A 19,553-nucleotide genomic window follows, 5' to 3' on the forward strand; every position below is an offset into this window, starting at 1 on the left:
GTGCATATCAAAAGAGGAACAAAGACATCACATTCCATGTACCTCTTGCTTGTGAGTTGTGACACATTAATGCATAGATATAGAATATATATATATACACATATACAACGCACACATTTGTGCAGTGTATTGTGTGTCTCGTAGTTTTGCGTGTGGCTATCACTAAGAGCTGTTTGGGTCCACCATTCACTGGGTTCTTTTTTCAAGTGTTTTTCAACGGATGTGGACTGGGATAGCCAGGTGTCGACCAACCATTGGCTGAAACAAAGTATTGGTAAATCAAAGTCTAATCATCAAGATTATGGTAGTAGAGGCCCATAATTTCTCCAACTAAGGACATGGATATATACTACGATTCCAGAAAATCACCATTTTTGGTTGATAAGGTGCACCAAGATAAAAAGAAGATAAAGCAAACACACCATCCATTGCCGCGGATATGTTCCTTAATATAGATCGATGTAACATGTTCTTAATAAAATTTGTAATTTTAATTTTTTGGAGATCATATCGTCTAGACTGATGACTCGGTGATAAAGAAAAATGATAAAAAGTTATGAAATTGACTGATTACAAGTGGCAGCGCGGTATATCATTGAGCGAACCTAATCTTGTCTGCAGGCTTGAGGAAAATGATGTTTACCAGACTAAGATAATTAGCTGAAAATGACTACCAAGAAGGCATTTAAAGTAGTAGTTTAAAATGGTGTACATGAATTGTTAAAGCACATACCAAACACAAATATTGAAAACTGATTCCACCAAGAAACATAGTACATATTGATAAGCAGGAGGCAACAGAAGAAAGAGTAGTGAAGTTGGTCCTAATTTGAACCCAGCCAATAGACACAAGTGGCCTATGGAAAGGTGGAGTAAGAAAACAGATTGACAATTTGTTTGGTATAAAAAACAAGAACAAGTGTTTTATTATGCAAGTATAAAAAAAAAAAAAAAAAAAAAAAAAAACCCAAACAAACAAACTAGAGGTAATGGGTAATTACTACTTTTCTCTGGAAATGCTTTTCTTTTGACATTTTTGACCTTTTTACGGATAAGAATAAGCTCTTCATCCTCATTTCATTTTCCTTGTAGCCAAATACAGAAGATTCATTATACAACAGAAGTGTACTATACTGAAGATACTGCACAATGCCCAGTATAAATAATCCTGATACCAAACACCAAAATATACAGTGACAGGAGATACACCACAATCCATAATTAAGTCCATACAGAAAATAGGACAAAAAATTTTGATACAAAAATAAAAAATATGTTCCGTTGAGAATCCGGTACCATGAATTCAAAGCTGAGCTGATCAGAGGTTAATGCTTACTTTTTCAATAGGCGGTACACGGAGCCAAGCCTGCTAACTTTACTAATGGCACACCATGTACAAGAGCTAGCTAGACATTTAACATCACAAACAATGGGAGCTAGCGACCAAATTAACAATAATGATCATCTACTTGGAACTCTTGGCCGCCTTCATCTCAGCAGCAGTTTTTTTTGCAGCAGACTTGGCCAGGGTGGTAGGTTTGAGAACACTTTTTGGATTGAGTGCTTTTCGAATTTTAAAAACAGTCCATGCAGTCCCCACGGCATGTCCTGCAGCACCAAGCCCTTCATTTGTTGCCTTAGCTGCATCTTCACCGTACCTGCATCAGGACAAATTCCATCCTCCGAATTCATGTATTATAAAAATTACAATTGCATAATCTCATATTGTACTATTACGTTAAGAAGTGGCAATGGGTTGGATTAGTAGGGTATCTCACTCTATAATTCCCTTCTTGAGATGAGTGGTACCACCCAAACCCCGTGGTGTGAGTGCCAAGATGGCATCCAACTCTAGCGCATTAAGTTTAGGATGATGGGTTGGGGTTTGCATCAGCATAGGCAGCTATGTTTATTAATGTTAATCTACCAAGGTCACCATAAGCATGTCTGTGGTTTGGTGGTGCTTCACTGTCAAAAGATCACTGAAGGTTTCGTAACTCCTTGTATACAAAATTGCAAATAGGAAAGGACAGTCAAATTGGATCGGATTTTATATCTGGAACCAGACTCGATAAGAAACAAATCAAAAAGAGTTTGAACCTCATTCTTAACCGCAACATGCAGAGAAAGGTGGGGATTGGGGTCAAAAAAGGGTTACCCAGTAGTGCGGTCCCTGTTAATCGAGGGTGTTGGGAAGGGTGGACCAATTTTTTTGCATTATTTGCACAAAGTGGCTAGTCTCAGAATTCAAACCTGAGTTTGAGTACAACATTTTATCCGTACACTAAGCATTTTTACACGATAATAATATTTTTTTGTTACCAAATCAGTTTAATTCTCTTAGTTAAATGGTGTCAATTAACCACACAAGATAACCTACTATTTTCATTCTTTTTCTTCTTTTTTCTAGTGGAGTTATCTCCATTGATTGGCAAGACATGATGCTGAACCATGTGGACAGATCATCATCTCCAAAATTATAGTGGGGCGGGGGGGTTCTTATCTTTGACTTATTACTTCTATCTTAATTTTGTTGCATAACACAGGTGGAGTCTACCTGTGCGAGACAAGTCCAGTCGTCACAGTGGATGAGGTTGACATAACATTCTTTCCAGCTACTTCAACAGCATCACAGACCTTGCCTATTCACAAGAACAATTATGTTAGGAGGAAAAATTGAACGGGGATGAGGAAACCTTGATGTAGGAAAATATGTATATTAACGTTGAAATGTGGTTCTTCAATAATCAAAAGGTTTGGTAAAAAATATAAATATAAATATAAATATAAATATAAATAAAATGTTCAAAAGGTACTGCTGTTGCTGTCTGGGTCATTGTTTGTTGCTCAAATTGCAGCTAATTCAGTAATCACCATTTTTAATCTTTTTAATTAAATATTTTTGCCGAGTAGCAAAGTCAATTCAATCATTTGACACTATAAAGTAGTTTTCATTTTCTCAAGGGAATGGAACACCATGGAAAGCATGATGTGAGTGCTTCACAAACCACTGAAATGAACAAATCACTTAAAAGTCGACAGCTCATTAAACCTGCTACCTCTTTTGCAGCAAGTTTACTTGTACATATATAGCTTAAAACTAGGAAGATCAATGCAGCCTATGATAGGCTAACACCTAAAGCTTCAGTGTTGTACTGTCACAGAGTCAGCTCCACAATTGAGAGGGACCCAAGAACGTCCGTGTGAATGGAAACTAACACACGAGGGAGATGGACTATGAACATTTGACATCTGTGGACAACCTTAGAAACTCCCCTGATGAAAACAACCTATATCCGCTAAGACCTATGCAGGAAAAAAGAACAATACACGGTTCACAAAATAGTAACTGAAATATAAATGGAAGTAGGCAAATCTAAATTGAATGCAAGTGCCCATAAGTTTTAAAAATACGAAGCAGCAAATTAAGCATGAAATCACTAAAATTTGTTCAACAACATCCAAAATGGAAATAAGCATATAACATTAAAGAGACTATCAACTTACTAAATCCATCCAAGGAAGCAAGGACAATTTCCCCTGGCAAGAGGCCAAAGAACTTCTTTCCCAATTTTGAGTTTGCCACTTTACCCGTGAAGAACCCTGAAACCTTCACTACCCCAGAAAGGACCCCAGTTGCTACTTTCTCTGTCATCTTCGTCACTCTCTTGACCCTACAAGAATAACCAAACCATAACATTATCTTTTCCTCAATTTAAGGCCAATGAACCCCACATACCAATGTTTTCTCCATATAAACAATGAAGACAAAGCAATAAAAGAGCAAAACTGTCATTTATAGCGTCCTTTGTCCCAGTCAATATTTTGCTTTTAATCAATCAATTACAGAGAAGATCATATTAGGCCAGAATAGGTTAACTGGTCACCATCTTGGCTATCATGTAAAGGTCCTTGAAAATGTTTGGATGGGTAAATCAATTAAATTTCTAAATTAAGTATATTAGAAATCCAGCTTATGTTTATGTGCAGGAGCAGCAACGGTCAAAGTTGGACCCAAAAAGGCATTTTTTTTTTGGGGGTAAATGAAAAGGGCGTATTTGTTGCTATAAAAAAGTTGTGATATGTTACAAACTTTGCGCTTCTGCAAGGGAAGGATCAGACACTGAAAGATCTAGCTGCATTGGTAAGTTGGGGTCAGTTGGACATAGTATCCAAGAAGAGATGCTTAACTTAAATTGGGAGGAGGTCAATAAGCAGGTGGAGGCTCATAGGGAAACCTATTGCCGATACTAAGTAGCAGTCAAAAATTTGTATCCATTTTTCATGATATTATGCATGCATCAGATATATCATGGTGAATTCTTCAGAAAAAAAATGTGTCTTCCACAATGGAATCCGATAAGTGAGATTTCGAGTAAGAGTTTACATAATCTTCTTCTGTCCGCGATCAATTAGATTCTTGGATGAGCGGAACATCTTTGAGACAAATCATCTCTACCCGGCTACATAGCTTCACCCAAACCAATCCATGAATTGTTGACTCGCTTGAGAAAAGAGCTTTGTGGTTGGGAGCTCTGAGCCGATGAGCTATATCTAATCCTAGGATTAGAACTATGGTGTACTACTTCCCAATAATATATATATTTTAGTTTTGATATTTTAGGTCTTTCTCAGTGCAGATTAATACAAATTAGACATGAATAGGGAAAATAATGCATGGGTTAATACAAAACTGGTCACTACTACTCCATCTAAGAACTTTTAAATTATTTGTTATATTATGTATCTTTACCGATAATGAGGTGAGGGAAATGTCCCGAGTACCTATGCTAGGGCAGTGGGAAGCTAAATGTATGCCATAATTTGCAGCTGTCAGTATCTCTCTCATGCAGTTAGTGTTGTGGGTGCGTACATACGGATAATCTAAGGCGAACTAGAATGCAGCTAAGTGGATATTCAGGAACTTGAGAGGTAAGATGGATTCCAGAATCTTATTTTATACTGAGCTGTGAAGGGGACTCTGTGGTTAATCAATTCGGTCAAGGAATTAGGACTGAAGCAGGAAGACTTGGAGCTGAATTGCAATTGTCAAAGCACTTGGCAAGAGATCAAGTTTACCATGCCATTACAAACAGCAAACTTGACTTCTCTGTGCTTTGTGTGGTTCATTTCAATCACACATTAGATTCAAGGTTCATGATGGTAGGCATGTTCGCTTTTGGGAAGATTTATGGTGTGGAAATCAGTTGTTGTCTTATTCATTTCCAAGACTTTATAGTATTGCCGAAAATAAGCACGCTTACATAGTTGACTGTTATCGGCTTGATAGCAGTGGGGTTAAGTGGGATGTGCGTTTTAAGCGTTCTTTTCAGGATTGGGAGATGGAGAAAGCATGTGTTTTTTTGGATTTGTTGTATAGACAGAAGGATGTTGGCACAGGTTGCGACGATATTTTGTTGGTCCCTTCAACCCATGGTAGATATGGTGTTCAATCCATGTTCTTCTTGTGTTTGTCCAATTTCGTTGGTCACGATTTTCCATGGAAGTCTATATGGCGCTCTAAAGCTCCACTTAGAGTCGCATTCTTTGTTTGGACTGCCACTTGGGGAAAGATTTTGACGTTGGATAATTTGAGAAAGAGAGGTAATACCATTGTTAACTGGTGTTGTCTATGTAAAATAGATGGTGAGTCCGTGGATCAGATTCTTATGCCCTGCCCTGTGGCGTACGATTGTTGGAATCTCATCTTCAGCATCTTTGGCGTTCATTGGGTAATGCCTAAGCATTCCTTACAAATGATTAACGCATGGAGAAGATGCCCAGTCAAAGGTCATGCCCGTGATTATTGGAGGATAGTTCCACACTGTGTTTGGTGGTGTATATGGAGAGAGAGAAAAAACAGAAATTTTGAAGCAAATGAATCGTCTTTAGCAAATTTTAAAATTCATATTCTTCGTTCTCTTTTATGTTATGTAAGAGGAAGCGCTTGCTTCTCGAATGATGACTTATTTGATCTATTGGATTCTATTGGTCATTAGGTCCATTTTTCGTTTTTCTAATATATTTTTACTTATCAAAAAAAAAAAAAAAAAAATTTCAATTTTCTTGTAGTGAAGAAAAGCTCGGATCATGCATGTGGATGTAAAGAGGTATTTTAGCCGAACCCCGAGTAACAAATGGGAAATTCATGAATAGTTCGTCACCTTTGTCTTGTGTTTTTTGAATGGAAGACAAGAGCTAATACTTTGGACTATTTGGACACATACTTTGTGAAATGGTTCATACATCTTTGTTTTTAATGTTCATTTTAAGTGCTTTGATTTTATTTTGCTGATTATTTCAAGACTCAAACATAATCTAACACGGACATTAGACATAAAGGAAGAAACAAAAAAGCAATTTATAGCACATGTACAAACAGAAACATACAAATGTGAATTCTAGATAAAAACAAAAGCAAATCAACAACCAGAGAACAAAAAACAACAAAAAGACAAACCTTTTGATCCTCTTCAATGTATCTGGACTGACTTCCGACTTCTCACCGGGGTTCATCCTCTTCTTCAGAACCTCATTTCCCCATTTCAATCTCTCAATAGTCACATCACCACACCACAAAATCCCCTTGATCAGCTGCCCGGAGCCCGCTGCGATCATCTTCGCCGCAGTCCCACTGTATTCCTCCACATTGGGCGCCAACGTCGTCCAGTACGCCGCGCACCTCTCCTCCATCAACTCCTTATTCTTCTCCGATTTCAAGTCCGCCGGAGACAGCTCCCTCGCCACCGTTCCGTCCAACACCTCCGACTTCTCCTTCCCCTCCACCTTCTGCACCGAAAAACTACTATATTTCTCCAAAACTCCATCCAATTGTTTCAACAAACCCTCTTGCCCTTTCGACGCAATCGTCAATCCGTAATTCAACACATCATCCGAAACATACGAATCCGATTCTTTCTCTTTTGGGGCACAGAATGAGAAGAAGTAATGCGAATCGTCGAGCTTGACAACGGCCTCGTCCTTCGTCAGAGGCCATTGGATATCGCTGCCGACGCAGGCGATGACGGCGACGACGTTATCGCCTTGTCGGAGGCAAATTAGGGCGAAATCGCCGCAAGCGAGCTCGACGCTGTACTCTTTGTCGATCAGATGGAGGATCGATCCGGGGACGGTGATGAGGACCTCTTCGAGGGACACGGGAGGGGCGGAAGGGGAATTAGCGTTGGGGTTAGGGGCAGTTTCGTAATTTTCAGAGAATAGGTTGTCGACGAGGTCTTTCATGTCGAGTGTGGGGTAGAGAGAGGAAGATGTGTTAGTGGTAGGGTTAGGGTTAGGGTTTGGGAGAAATGAGGATGAGGTGTCTGGATGTGATTGGATCACGTCGGGGTACATTGGGGTTCGGACGTTAGGGTTTTGGCACGCCATTGTTGATCTGGCTTTTGCTTGAGAATTGAGAAGGGGGTGAAATTGAAGAGAATTGGAATTAAAATTTAATAAAATTGGAGTATGCGTGTCGCAATGAGGAGGCTACACGTGTGATAGAAGTTTTTTTTTATTTTCTGTATTGGGAACTTCGCGCGCAAGTACCGGTAAATAAATTGTTTCCGTGCTGTTTGACCAAAACTCCTTTCGTTTAAGGGAAAAATAAGATAACTTCCAAGAAAAATAAATTTGATAACAGAGTTTTTTTATTTTAAGTCTCGGACAAACGTTGTTGGACTGAGACGATACACATAGGAGTGTTTAGAGTTCACCTGTTTGTGCTATAACTTCACATTGTTGTGTATCGCCTAAGACCGAATTGGCAGGAATTTTTTTTTTTTATTTTTTTTTATCCTAACAAGAATTGATTAATTTTGAAAAATGGGACAAAAAGAGTAGTTCCTAAAACACTCTTAATTTTTTTTTTTTTTTTTCAATTTCTTCCCACTTTTAAGAATTGATCTTCAAGGAATTAGTAGCCACCTCATTCCCCTCCAAATCCTTTTTTTACTTCGCTCTTTTAAACAAACGCAAATTAAATTACCTCTTCGTTTTTTTTTTCTTTTCCTTTTTTTCCATCAATTCAAACAAATTTTTATTTTTTTATTATTATTAATTTTTTTTGCACTCGGAACTCCTGCCTAGGCAGGACCTTTTAGATCCATCCCAAGTTACAAATCGAGGGTGCTGCTACCAGTCCCACAACGACAATACCGTTAAATCAGGAATCATAATGAAATTATTAAGATTTGAAACCGAGAGATATCAGAACAGAATCCCTCACCTTACCACCATCACATGACCTAATTGTTAGTAAGACACAAGTTGAGAGTACAATCACAGTAGACTTGCTCTTTCACTTGCATAGATATTGGAATCAGTTTCTAGATTCTTAATTTATGGCTTACTTTCTTTTCTTTTCTTTTTTACCAAACTATTTTCTTATATTTATCATAGTAAACTAAAGTCAAATTTCCCTAGGATTCGTTATTCAGTCGAAAGAATATCAATTTGTCCACTTGCCAATATAAAATAAGTTATAGGTCATCATGCTACAGATATAATTCGATCCTCTCCCATAGCAAAATCTCAATTTGTACAAAAACTATGAAAAACATCAATTTTCATTTGAGTAAATAATATAATTAGAAAGATCCTTAATAAAATTATATATATATATATAATTAATTAGAAAGAAGGAAGAAAGTTCACATTATAATGAAGCAGTACAGAAATAAAATTCAATTGAAGCCCTATCCATGCAAACGGTCATTTATAAAGTCCTCCATAGGCATGTAATAACCACCATTCCAACCACAAAGGAGAACTACCTGTCCTGCAAGACAGAAGTTTTGCCATACAAAATTAGCTAAGCTTGAAAATCGACCGAGCAGTATTAAAAGATTGGCAAAGATGTGCGCGTCAAGTTGAAAGCGTTTTTGAAGTGTCCTACAGACAACAAAAGTTCGGGAAATTCAGAAATTGCACCTGTCGACATTGGACATCAAATCCACAGCATCATCACTTTTTGTCATCCTCATTTTTTTCCTTATCCTCCTCGTTCTTCTCCTGTTGGGACTATGGAAAAATTATATATCAATGTGCAATGAAATAAAAGTAGTTCACCAAGAAATGTTCATTTAAGCTTTTCGTGTAAATAATAATAGCTCTCAAATTTGTTTTAGACAAATTCCCAAGATGCCCACACAAGCCAATTGATTGATATCCCTCTTTTAACTCCATTTCTTATGGAATCCAACAAACTTGCTCCAACTATCATTGATTTAGATTGCAAGTGAAGCAGTGTCACTGAAAAAAATAAAAATGTTGAGAGAGTGCAAACAGAAACTGAGGAACCTAAATCAACCCAATTCAGAGCCACTCGTTAATTGTAAAATCTAGAATCTCAGTTGCACTCATCCACGTATCTAGAAGAATGGCTAAATGAATAGCTATAAATGAATCCCAAAAACACCCGAGTTTGAGAAAGCCATGTTGCCTGCCTGTGCGGGTTTTGGAGTCATGCTTTTGGACTTCAGACACAAAGTAAAACCCAAGTGCTCTTCATTGTAACCTACTTTAAGACTTTGACTGGCGGCTCTAATTTTCTCAGGACATAAATGCTCCTTACTATATTCTATAAATATCCAAAACCAATAATGGAATGGAGAGATTTTTTCCTTCTTTCTTCTTTGGTCCATAGGTGAAAATGGACTACACTCTGAAGTATTTCCTCCACCACACCCCCCCAACACACACACACACACACACACAAAATGGTGAATCTTAATTTGGCATATGACTAAGACAAGTATACTTGAAGAAATAAGAAGTCCACATAATATACATAATAATCCCAGGTGAAGACGGAATGGCCAAAAGTGATTTATGTAGCTGTCAACAAGTAGTTCAGATAATGCTGAAGCAGCAAGATGAAGCTGCTATATTTAACAAAATCTCCAAGGTTGGTTTTTCAACTTAAACCACAGACTGACAGACTCAAGGGTAAAAGTAAGGAAAGCACTTAATTTGTTCAGAAATAAGCGTAATCCAATTTTAATACTACTTCCGAAGAGTATTTTATTCATTCATTCACATATATTGCTTTCCGACATTACTCATTCTCAACTCTCACTTGTTACGCTCGTCACATAAAAAGTGCATATTCACTAACTTGCAAAACAATCATAACGGAAAATAAATTATCAGTATGTCATTTAATTCGAAAAGCAAAACCTATATAAGAACTCACCTCAGACTGACTCTGCATAGATGCGAGTAAATCTTTGACTGAAGGATCATTCGGATCAACCCCTGGAAGCTGTGAAAGCAACAACAAATGCATCATGAAATGAACACTCATAACACATTTTTTTTCTCGGAAGTTCCTTTTGTGTGTGTGGTGGGGGGCTATCATATATAAAGTTGAAAGAGGAGGTATAGTTTACATACCGAAGCAAGGATAGATGAAACAAAAGACTGGTCTGCCAACAGCTTGCTCATATCTGTCTGGCTTCCTTCATCTTTTGTACCTTCTTGCACAGACAACTGAAGAGCTGCATGTGCCACAAGAAGGGAAAAATATCAGCACAATCCAACAAGGATATCAGTAATGTTTAATTACTAATGCAGAAAATACTACATAGGTTAAGTCCTTTAAATTTAAGGCTATAAGTAGTAAGTTTCAGCGTCTGAAATTCACCTTGGTGGAGGCCATCCGGGAATGGGGGAAAAATCAGGTTTTTCACAGGCTATTTTTTTTAGCAGAGTTAGTTAAGGTCGCAGATGATTAGTTTAAGATTTTTTAACAATGGAGTAAGAAAACAGATTGACAATTTGTTTGCTATAAAAAAATAAAGAACATGTGTTTTATCATGCAAGTAAAAAAAAAAAAAAAAAAATACCCCTAGAGGTATTGGGCAATTACTACACTTTTCTCTGGAAATGCTTTTCTTTTGCCATTTTTGACCTTTTTGAGGATAAGAATAAGCTCTTCATCCTCATTTCATTTCCTTCCAATTCCTTCAATCCAAACGCATGAGTAGTTACTTTTGGTATTATTATAGTACTCTTTTAATGAAGTCATCATTTTCCTTGTAGCCAAATAGAGAAGATTCATTGTACAACAGAAGTGTACAATACAAAAGATACTGCACAATGCCCAGTATAAATAATCCTGATACCAAACACCAAAATATACAGTGACAGGAGATGCACCATAATCCATAATTAAGTCCATAAAGAAAATAGGACAAAAAATTTTGATACAAAAATAAGAAAATTAAAAAATTGTTCCGTTGAGATTCGAGATTCAACTTCCGGTACCATGAATTCAAAGCTGAGCTGATCAGAGGTTAATGCTTACTTTTCAATAGGCGGTGCACGGAGCCAAGCCTGCTAACTTAACCAATGCCACACCATGTACAAGAGCTAGCTAGACATTTAACATCGAGCTAGCGACCAAATTAACAACGATCATCTACTTGGAACTCTTAGCCGCCTTCATCTCAGCAGCAGTTTTTTTTGCAGCAGACTTGGCCAGGGTAGTAGGTTTGAGAACACTTTTTGGATTGAGTGCTTTTCGAATTTTAAAAACAGTCCATGCAGTCCCCACGGCATGTCCTGCAGCACCAAGCCCTTCATTTGTTGCCTTAGCTGCATCTTCACCGTACCTGCATCAGGACAAATTCCATCTTCCGAATTCATGTATTATAAATATTACAATTGCATAATCTCATATTGTACTATTATGTTAAGAAATGGAAATGGGTTGGATTAGTAGGGTATCTCATTCTATAATTCCCTTCTTGAGACAAGTGGTACTACACCTAAACCCCGTGTGTGGGTGCCAAGATGGTATCCAACTCTCGCGCATTAAGTTTAGGATGATGGGTTGGGGTTTGGATCAGCATAGGCAGCTATGTTAATTAATGTTAATCTACCAAGGTCACCATAAGCATGTCTGTGGTTTGGTGGTGCTTGATTGTCAAAAGATAGCTGAAGGTTTCGTAACTCCTTGTATACAAAATTACAAATAGGAAAGGACAGTCAAATTGGATTGGATTTTATATCTGGAACCAGACTTGATAAGAAACAAATCAAAAAGGGTGAGAACATCATTCTTAACTGCAACATGCAGAGAAAGGTGGGGATTGGGGTAAAAAAAAAAAGGGTTACCCAGTAGTGTGGTCCCGTTAATCGAGGGTGTTGGGAAGGGTGGACCAATTTTTTTTGCATTATTTGCCCAAAGTGGCTAACCTCAGAATTCAAACCTGAGTTTGAGCACAACATTTTATCCATGCACTAAGCATTTTACACCATAAAAATATTTTGTTGTTACCAAATCAGTTAAATTCTCTTAGTTAAATGGTGTCAATTAACCACACAAGATAACCTCCTATTTTCATTATTTTTTCTTCTTTTACTAGTGGAGTTATCTCCATTGATTGGCAAGACATGATGCTGAACCATGTGGATAGATCATCATCTCGAAAATTATAGTGGGGCGGGGGGTACTTATCTTTGATTTATTACTTCTATCATAATTTTGTTGCATAACAAAGGAGGAGTTTACCTGTGCGAGACAAGTCCGGTCGTCACAGTGGATGAGGTTGACATAACATTCTTTCCAGCTACTTCAACAGCATCACAGACCTTGCCTATTCACAAGAACAATTATGTTAGGAGGAAAATTTGTACGGCGATGAGGAAACCATGATGTAGGAAAATATGTATATTAACGTTGAAATGTGGTTCTTCAATAATCAAAAGGTTTGCTTAAAAAATAAATAAAAATAAAATGTTCAAAAGGTACTATTGTTGCTGTCTGGGTCATCGTTTGTTGCTCAAATTGCAGCTAATTCAGTAATCACCATTTTTAATCTTTTTAATTAAATACTTTTGCCGTGTAGCAAAGCCAATTCAATCATTTGACACAATAAAGTAGTTTTCATTTTCTCAAGAGAATGGAACGCCATGGAAAGCATGATGTGAGTGCTTCACAAACCACTGAAACGAACAAATCACTTAAAAGTCGACAGCTCATTAAAACAGCTACCTCTTTTGCAGCAAGTTTACTTGTACATATATAGCTTAAAACTAGGAAGATCAATGCAGCCTATGATAGGCTAACACCTAAAGCCTCAGTGTTGTCCTGTCACAAAGTCAGCTCCACAATTGAGAGGGACCCAAGAATGTCCATGTGAATGGAAACTACCACAAGAGGGAGATAGACTATGAACATTTGACATCTGTGGACAACCTTGGATACTCCCCTGATGAAAACAACCTATATCCGCTAAGACCTATGCAGGAAAAAGAACAATACACGGTTCACAAAATAATAACTGAAATATAAATGGAAGTAAGCAAATCTAAATTGAATGCAAGTGCCCATAAGTTTCAAAATATATAGCAGCAAATTAAAGCATGAATTCACTAAAATTTGGTCGACAACATCCAAAATGGAAATAAGCATATAACATTAAAGAGACTATCAACTTACTAAATCCATCCAAGGAAGCAAGGACAATTTCCCCTGGCAAGAGGCCAAAGAACTTCTTTCCCAATTTTGAGTTTGCCACTTTCCCCGTGAAGAACCCTGAAACCTTCACTACCCCAGAAAGGACCCCAGTTGCTACTTTCTCTGTCATCTTTGTCACTCTCTTGACCCTACAGGAATAACCAAACCATAACATTATCTTTTCCTCAATTTAAGGCCAATGAACCCGACATACCAACGTTTTCTCCATATAAACAATGAAGACAAAGCAATAAAAGAACAAAACTGTCATTTATGGTGTCCTTTGTCCCAGTCAATATATTCGCTTTATTTCAATCAATTACATAAAATCTAATTTGATAGGATTTAAAAGCAAGAAAGCTATTAGCGGTAAGTAATTTTATGCTTATAAAGTTATTCTCATTTTTTCTCGTAGTAGAGAAGATCATATTAGGCCAGACTAGGTTAACTGGTCACCATCTTCAGCTATCATGTAAAGGTCCTTGAAAATGTTTGGATGGGTAAATCAATTAATTTTCTAATTTAAGTATATTAGAAATCCAGCTTATGTTTAGTGCAGGAACAGCAACGGTCAAAGTTGGACCCAAAAAGGCTTTTTTTTTTGGGGTGGTAAATGAAAAGGGCATATTTGTTACTATAAAAAAGGTGTGAAATGTTATAAATTTTGTGCTTCTGCAAGGGAAGGATCAGACACTGAAAGATCCAGCTGCATTGGTAAGTTGGGGTCAGTTGGACATAGTATCCAATGAAGAAGATATGCTCAACTTAAAAAGGGAAGAGGTCAATAAGCAGGTAAAGGCTCATAGAGAGACACTCTCAGTGCAGGTTAATGCAAATTAGGCATAGTCCAATAGGGAAAATAATACATGGGTTAATACAAAACCGGTCACTACTACTCCATCTAAGCACTTTTAAAATATTTGTTATATTATGTATCTTTACAGATAATGAGGTGAGGGAAATGTCCTGAGTACGTATGCTAGTGCAGTGGGAAGCTAAATGTATGCCATAATTTGCAGTAGACAGTATCTCTCTCATGCAGTTAGTGTTGTGGGTGAGTACATATGGATAATCTAAGGAGAACTAGAATGCAGCTAATTGCATATTAAGGAACTTGAGAGTAAGATGGAATCCAGAATCTTATTTTTTACTGAGCTGTGAAGGACTTTGTGGTTAACCAATTCGATCAAGGAATTAGGACTGAAGCAGGAAGAGTTGGAGCTGAATTGCAATTGTCAAAGCACTTGGCAAGAGATCAAGTTTACCATGCCATTACAAACAGCAAACTTGACTTCTCTGTGCTTTGTATGGTTAATTTCAATTTTCTTGTAGCGAAGAAAAAGCTCGGATCATGCTTGTGGATGTAAGGAGGTATTTTAGCCGAACCCCAAGTAACAAATGGGAAATTCATGAATAGTTCATCACCTTTGTTTTGTGCTTTTTGACTGGAAGACCAAGACCTAATACTTTGGACTATTTGGACACATACTTTGTGAAATGGTTCATACATCTTTGTTTTTAATGTTCATTTTAAGTGCTTTGATTTTATTTTGTTTATTTTGCTGATTATTTCAAGACTCAACATAATCTAAAACGGACTTCAGACATAAAGGAAAAACAAACAAGCAATTTACAGCACGTGTACAAACAGAAACATACAAATGTGAATGTGAATTCTAGATAAAAACAAAAGCAAATCAACAACCAGAGAACAAAAAACAACAAAAAGACAAACCTTTTGATCCTCTTCAATGTGTCCGGACTGACTTCCGACTTCTCACCGGGTTTCATCCTCTTCTTCAGAACCTCATTTCCCCATTTCAATCTCTCAATAGTCACATCACCACACCACAAAATCCCCTTGATCAGCTGCCCGGAGCCCGCCGCGATCATCTTCGCCGCAGTCCCACTGTATTCCTCCACATTGGGCGCCAACGTCGTCCAGTACGCCGCGCACCTCTCCTCCATCAACTCCTTCTTCTCCTCCGACTTCAAGTCCGCCGGAGACAGCTCCCTCGCCACCGTTCCGTCCAACACCTCCGACTTCTCCTTCCCCTCCACCTTCTGCACCGAAAAACTACTATATTTCTCCAAAACTCCATCCAATTGCTTCAACAAACCCTCTTGCCCTTTCGACGCAATCGACAATCCGTAATTCAACACATCATCGGAGACATACGAATCCGATTCGCTCTCTTTTGGCGCGCAGAATGAGAAGAAGTAATGCGAGTCGTCGAGCTTGACAACGGCCTCGTCCTTCGTCAGAGGCCATTGGATCTCGCTGCCGACGCAGGCGATGACGGCGACGACGTTATCGGCTTGTCGGAGGCAAATTAGGGCGAAATCGCCGCAAGCGAGCTCGACGCTGTACTCTTTGTCGATCAGATGGAGGATCGATCCGGGGACGGTGATGAGGACCTCTTCGAGGGACACGGGAGGGGCGGAAGGGGAGTTAGCGTTGGGTTTAGGGGCAGTTTCGTAATTTTCAGGGAATAGGTTGTCGACGAGGTCTTTCATGTCGAGTGTGGGGTAGAGAGAGGAAGATGTGTTAGGGTTAGGGTTAGGGTTAGGGTTTGGGAGAAATGAGGATGAGGTGTCTGGATGTGATTGGATCACGTCGGGGTACATTGGGGTTCGGATGTTAGGGTTTTGGCACGCCATTGTTGATCTGGTTTTTGCTTGAGAATTGAGAGAGGGGGATGAAATTGAAGAGAATTGGAATTAAAATTTCATAAAATTGGAGTATGCGTGTCGCAATGAGGAGGCTACACGTGTAATAGAGTTTTTTTTAATTATCTGTATCCGGAACCTCCAAGAAAAATAAGATAACTTCCAAGAAAAATAAATTTGATAATTTTATTCTCTTCAGGTGGTTGAATAATTTAGAAGTTAAAACAACATTTAGCGTAGAACAGGACAAATGTTGGCAGAGTTTGAGTTTTTTTATTTGAAGTCTCGGACAAACGTTGTTGGACTGAGACGATACACGTAGGAGTGTTTAGAGTTCACCTGTTTATGCTAACTCTGATTAATGCAAAGTAAATTTTACTCGCTAAGATTTTTTGGAAGATTTGAATTTGGATATTGCAGAAATTGATTCATTTCTAATTTTGTTACAATGGTAGACTATTTTATTAGCATGAAATTGTAAAACCATATTCCTTTGGAGCTTCATTTATGCGGTGAGTGAATGGGTTCAAGCATGTGTTCAATACTCCTGGAATATCAATGACATGGTATCATTAATTGATTAAAAGTTAACACGTTGTAATAAGATCCACAAGTAAATGCATTTTTATTTTTGTGACAATATTTAATTGCTTGAAAAAAATGCATTTGAAAGTTAACATGCAGATTAAAAGATGAAAGACAGTGTTTATCAAAGTTAAGGTATTTATAAGACTTTTATCATTTTCTAGATTTTAACAAAAATGTATGAATCAGATGGTCTTCTTCAACTTCAACTGAACCCCCACATGGGTTCTTCAACCCCATCCCAACTAGATATTGTTATATCTTTTCACGAATAAAATTCATTTTATTATACACATCTCACATAATCACGACATTGTAAAATCTTCAACCCATGGGTCTATTGATGAATAAAAAAATCATACTATGATTCTTAACAACCTTTAATATTTAAATTCTTTAACACGTCCCATCACGTATGCCCTTTTAATTCAACACGTGTATTTAATTTTAGTTATCAAGGTTTGAATCAAGACTTTACTTGCTCTTATATCGTGTTAACAACTATCTACTCGAAAAACTTAAACGGTTAGACAATGTGCAATTTTAATATCTAATTCTTCTAACAATGATTAAAATTTTCCATTCAATTAAAATAGATCAAATGTTCTAGATAAAAAAGAATTATTTTCTTTCTCCTTTCACCAAATTACACTGTTGAATTTTTCATTCAATGAAAGCTCAGATCCCCCACTTATATATACTAGAAAAATCAACGTGCCATGCACGTGATGAGAAATGATTATTAATTATTATTATTATTATTATTTTTCAGAAACTGCTTTAGATTCTTTGTGCAGTATAATGAAGAATTCGGCAATTTTTTTTTCTTTCCTATGTAACATCTTAATATTAATAAACATGTTTGTTGTGTTAAATAATTAATTTTGTGACTTTAATAATTAGAGATATATTGAGTAGACTCATTGTGTACAAGAAAGAAAAAGAGATTAGTAAATTAGGATCAATTGAAATACGAAAGTTGCATTACTATAACTCCACTCCAAAGTTAGATTAAGAGAAAAAAGGATAAATCATCAATAATGACATCAATGGGCCATGAAGGTCTTACCTAACCCATGTGCCACTCTGTTGCATAATCTGGAACACCAAACCAGATAAAGACCCAAATTAACTTTCAACAGAAATTTCAAGTCTTCAACAACAATGGATCACATGTCTTGAGGGTAATTCCTCTCTTTTCTATCACCTTTCCAAATAAGCCAAGTAATAATTGAAAATTAATTAATTAATTACTATTATTATTATTTAAATGCAATCAAATTCAAACCACAAATTCTATTACAAACTTTAGATAATAAAGTTATAAGGATCTCCATAAACACCAGCATTAGAAAACTTGAGTAAGTCAACTAATAATTGAAAATTATTTATTGTTTTTTTTAAAAAAAGAAATGCAATCAAATTCAAACCACAAATTATATTACAAATTTTAGACAATAAAGTTAAAAAGTATCTCCATAAACTCCAACATTAGAAAACTTGAATTACTTTAAAAGTCTTTGATATAATGTTAGGTGTATGTGCCGGCTAATTGTCAAGAACCTAAACACACGCCTGTGAATCTAGCTCTTTTTAGTCATATCTAAATCTACACACTTGCATGCTAGGCATGAGAAATTTTATTTTATTTTATTTTATTTATTTATTTATTTATTTTTTTCATAATCCTAATTTTGGGTAGAAGAGGTGTTTAAATGTGAATGCAACTCCTTAATTGTTAAAACTTGGTATGAAACTTACATGGCCTGGTGTAAAATTTTCATTTATTATAATTAACTACACATGCCATGTCCAAAAATGTAAAATATGCTAACAATTTATAAATATAGATAAAAATGGCACAACTGTTGACTTTGATAATCAAAGATATATTAGTGAATTTGTTATATCTACTATCAATTATTTTTATTGAAAAATAAAATTTCAATTCTAATTTCATTAGAGAGATGATTTAATTTAATTACGTTACCATCAATGTGAAGAACTAAGGAGAATAGGAATTGGTTTAAAAGGTGTTTGAATGTAAAGCTAATTCTTTATCAACAATCTATCCAGTTTAAAAAAATATTAGTAATTTGTTTAGTTTACAAGGGTGTTAAAATGCATATAATACTTTCTCAAGTCCAATAGAAAGATATATATATATCTATATCTATACTATTATTAAATGTGTAAAGAGTTTCAGTGTTTCATATTTCAGTATTTCAGTATTTATTTATTATAATATAAAAAAATATTTATTAATTGATAAAAAGAGTTTCTATTAGAGAAGGATATATTCAAATAAAATAAAATAATCTCTATAAAACTCTACCACAAATTACTTATTTTATTTTTTATAAAACTCTACCACAAATTATCTATTTTATTTTTTATAAAACTCTATCACATATAACCTATATATATATTAGATCAGCCTTGTGGTGTGCATTTCTTTTCTCTTTATAATTGGTCTCGTAAGTTTTTTCTTTACTTTTTCTTTTTATAAGCATTATTATTATGTTATTTTACTTTCGTTTTATTTATTTATTTTTTTTTATTTCTAATTGATGTTTAGAAGTAGTTGATTTGTTTTATTTTTATTTTCTCTTTCTAATTGATGTTTCTAATAAATGTTTAGAAGTGGTTGATTTTTTTCTTCATTTTTTTATTTTTTTATTTTTTGGTTCATTCTTAATCTATTATTTTCTCTTGCTTTATTTATTTATTTTTTTTGCTTTCTAATTGATGTTTAGAAGTAGTTGGTTTGTTTTATTTAATTTTTCTCTTTCTAATTGATGTTTAGAAGTAGTTGATTTGGTAAGTTTACTTT

At 36.1% G+C, this 19,553-nt stretch overlaps 2 protein-coding genes across 4 annotated transcripts; both read right to left on the bottom strand.

The window, feature by feature from the left end:
- Positions 1-1,140: 1,140 nt before the first annotated feature.
- LOC132266574 (protein EARLY-RESPONSIVE TO DEHYDRATION 7, chloroplastic-like) lies at positions 1,141-7,463 on the bottom strand. Its single transcript, XM_059767482.1, has 4 exons — positions 6,461-7,463; positions 3,508-3,674; positions 2,558-2,642; positions 1,141-1,658 (listed from the first exon to the last, which is right to left on the bottom strand). Exons 1-4 carry the CDS (start codon positions 7,384-7,386, stop codon positions 1,466-1,468), a joined length of 1,371 nt encoding a protein of 456 aa, XP_059623465.1. The 5' UTR covers positions 7,387-7,463; the 3' UTR covers positions 1,141-1,465.
- A 1,086-nt stretch (positions 7,464-8,549) lies between these two features.
- LOC132266575 (protein EARLY-RESPONSIVE TO DEHYDRATION 7, chloroplastic-like) lies at positions 8,550-16,199 on the bottom strand. Of its 3 annotated transcripts, XR_009468644.1 has the most exons (8): positions 15,201-16,186; positions 13,448-13,614; positions 12,518-12,602; positions 11,309-11,615; positions 10,396-10,499; positions 10,196-10,264; positions 8,932-9,021; positions 8,550-8,779 (listed from the first exon to the last, which is right to left on the bottom strand). XR_009468644.1 is itself a non-coding variant. In XM_059767483.1 (4 exons), the coding sequence occupies exons 1-4, from the start codon at positions 16,124-16,126 to the stop codon at positions 11,423-11,425; spliced, it is 1,371 nt and encodes a 456-aa protein (XP_059623466.1). In that variant the 5' UTR covers positions 16,127-16,186; the 3' UTR covers positions 11,102-11,422. The 3 variants fall into 3 exon arrangements, 2 of the variants coding, with proteins under 2 accessions (XP_059623466.1, XP_059623467.1); XM_059767483.1 differs by lacking the exons at positions 8,550-8,779; positions 8,932-9,021; positions 10,196-10,264; positions 10,396-10,499 and having other exon boundaries at positions 11,102-11,615; XM_059767484.1 differs by lacking the exons at positions 8,550-8,779; positions 8,932-9,021; positions 10,196-10,264; ... (1 more) ...; positions 11,309-11,615; positions 12,518-12,602 and adding an exon at positions 12,648-13,247 and having other exon boundaries at positions 15,201-16,199.
- Positions 16,200-19,553: the final 3,354 nt, after the last annotated feature.

Source organism: Cornus florida, unplaced genomic scaffold, assembly GCF_030987335.1.
Source record: "Cornus florida cultivar Cherokee Brave unplaced genomic scaffold, ASM3098733v1 CherokeeBrave_3.0.0_Hap2_Chr07, whole genome shotgun sequence".
In the NCBI taxonomy this organism is placed as follows: domain Eukaryota; kingdom Viridiplantae; phylum Streptophyta; class Magnoliopsida; order Cornales; family Cornaceae; genus Cornus; species Cornus florida.

What these genes read in the sequence shown, in the direction of transcription:
- LOC132266574 (XM_059767482.1), bottom strand. Translation starts at nt 7,386, where the DNA reads ATGGCGTGCCAAAACCCTAACGTCCGAACCCCAATGTACCCCGACGTG. An exon ending in ACATTGAAGAGGATCAAAAG is followed by an intron (nt 3,675 to 6,460) that starts GTTTGTCTTTTT and finishes TTATTCTTGTAG; the next exon opens with GGTCAAGAGAGTGACGAAGA. An exon ending in TGCTTCCTTGGATGGATTTA is followed by an intron (nt 2,643 to 3,507) that starts GTAAGTTGATAG and finishes TCTTGTGAATAG; the next exon opens with GCAAGGTCTGTGATGCTGTT.
- LOC132266575 (XM_059767483.1), bottom strand. Translation starts at nt 16,126, where the DNA reads ATGGCGTGCCAAAACCCTAACATCCGAACCCCAATGTACCCCGACGTG. An exon ending in ACATTGAAGAGGATCAAAAG is followed by an intron (nt 13,615 to 15,200) that starts GTTTGTCTTTTT and finishes TTATTCCTGTAG; the next exon opens with GGTCAAGAGAGTGACAAAGA. An exon ending in TGCTTCCTTGGATGGATTTA is followed by an intron (nt 12,603 to 13,447) that starts GTAAGTTGATAG and finishes TCTTGTGAATAG; the next exon opens with GCAAGGTCTGTGATGCTGTT.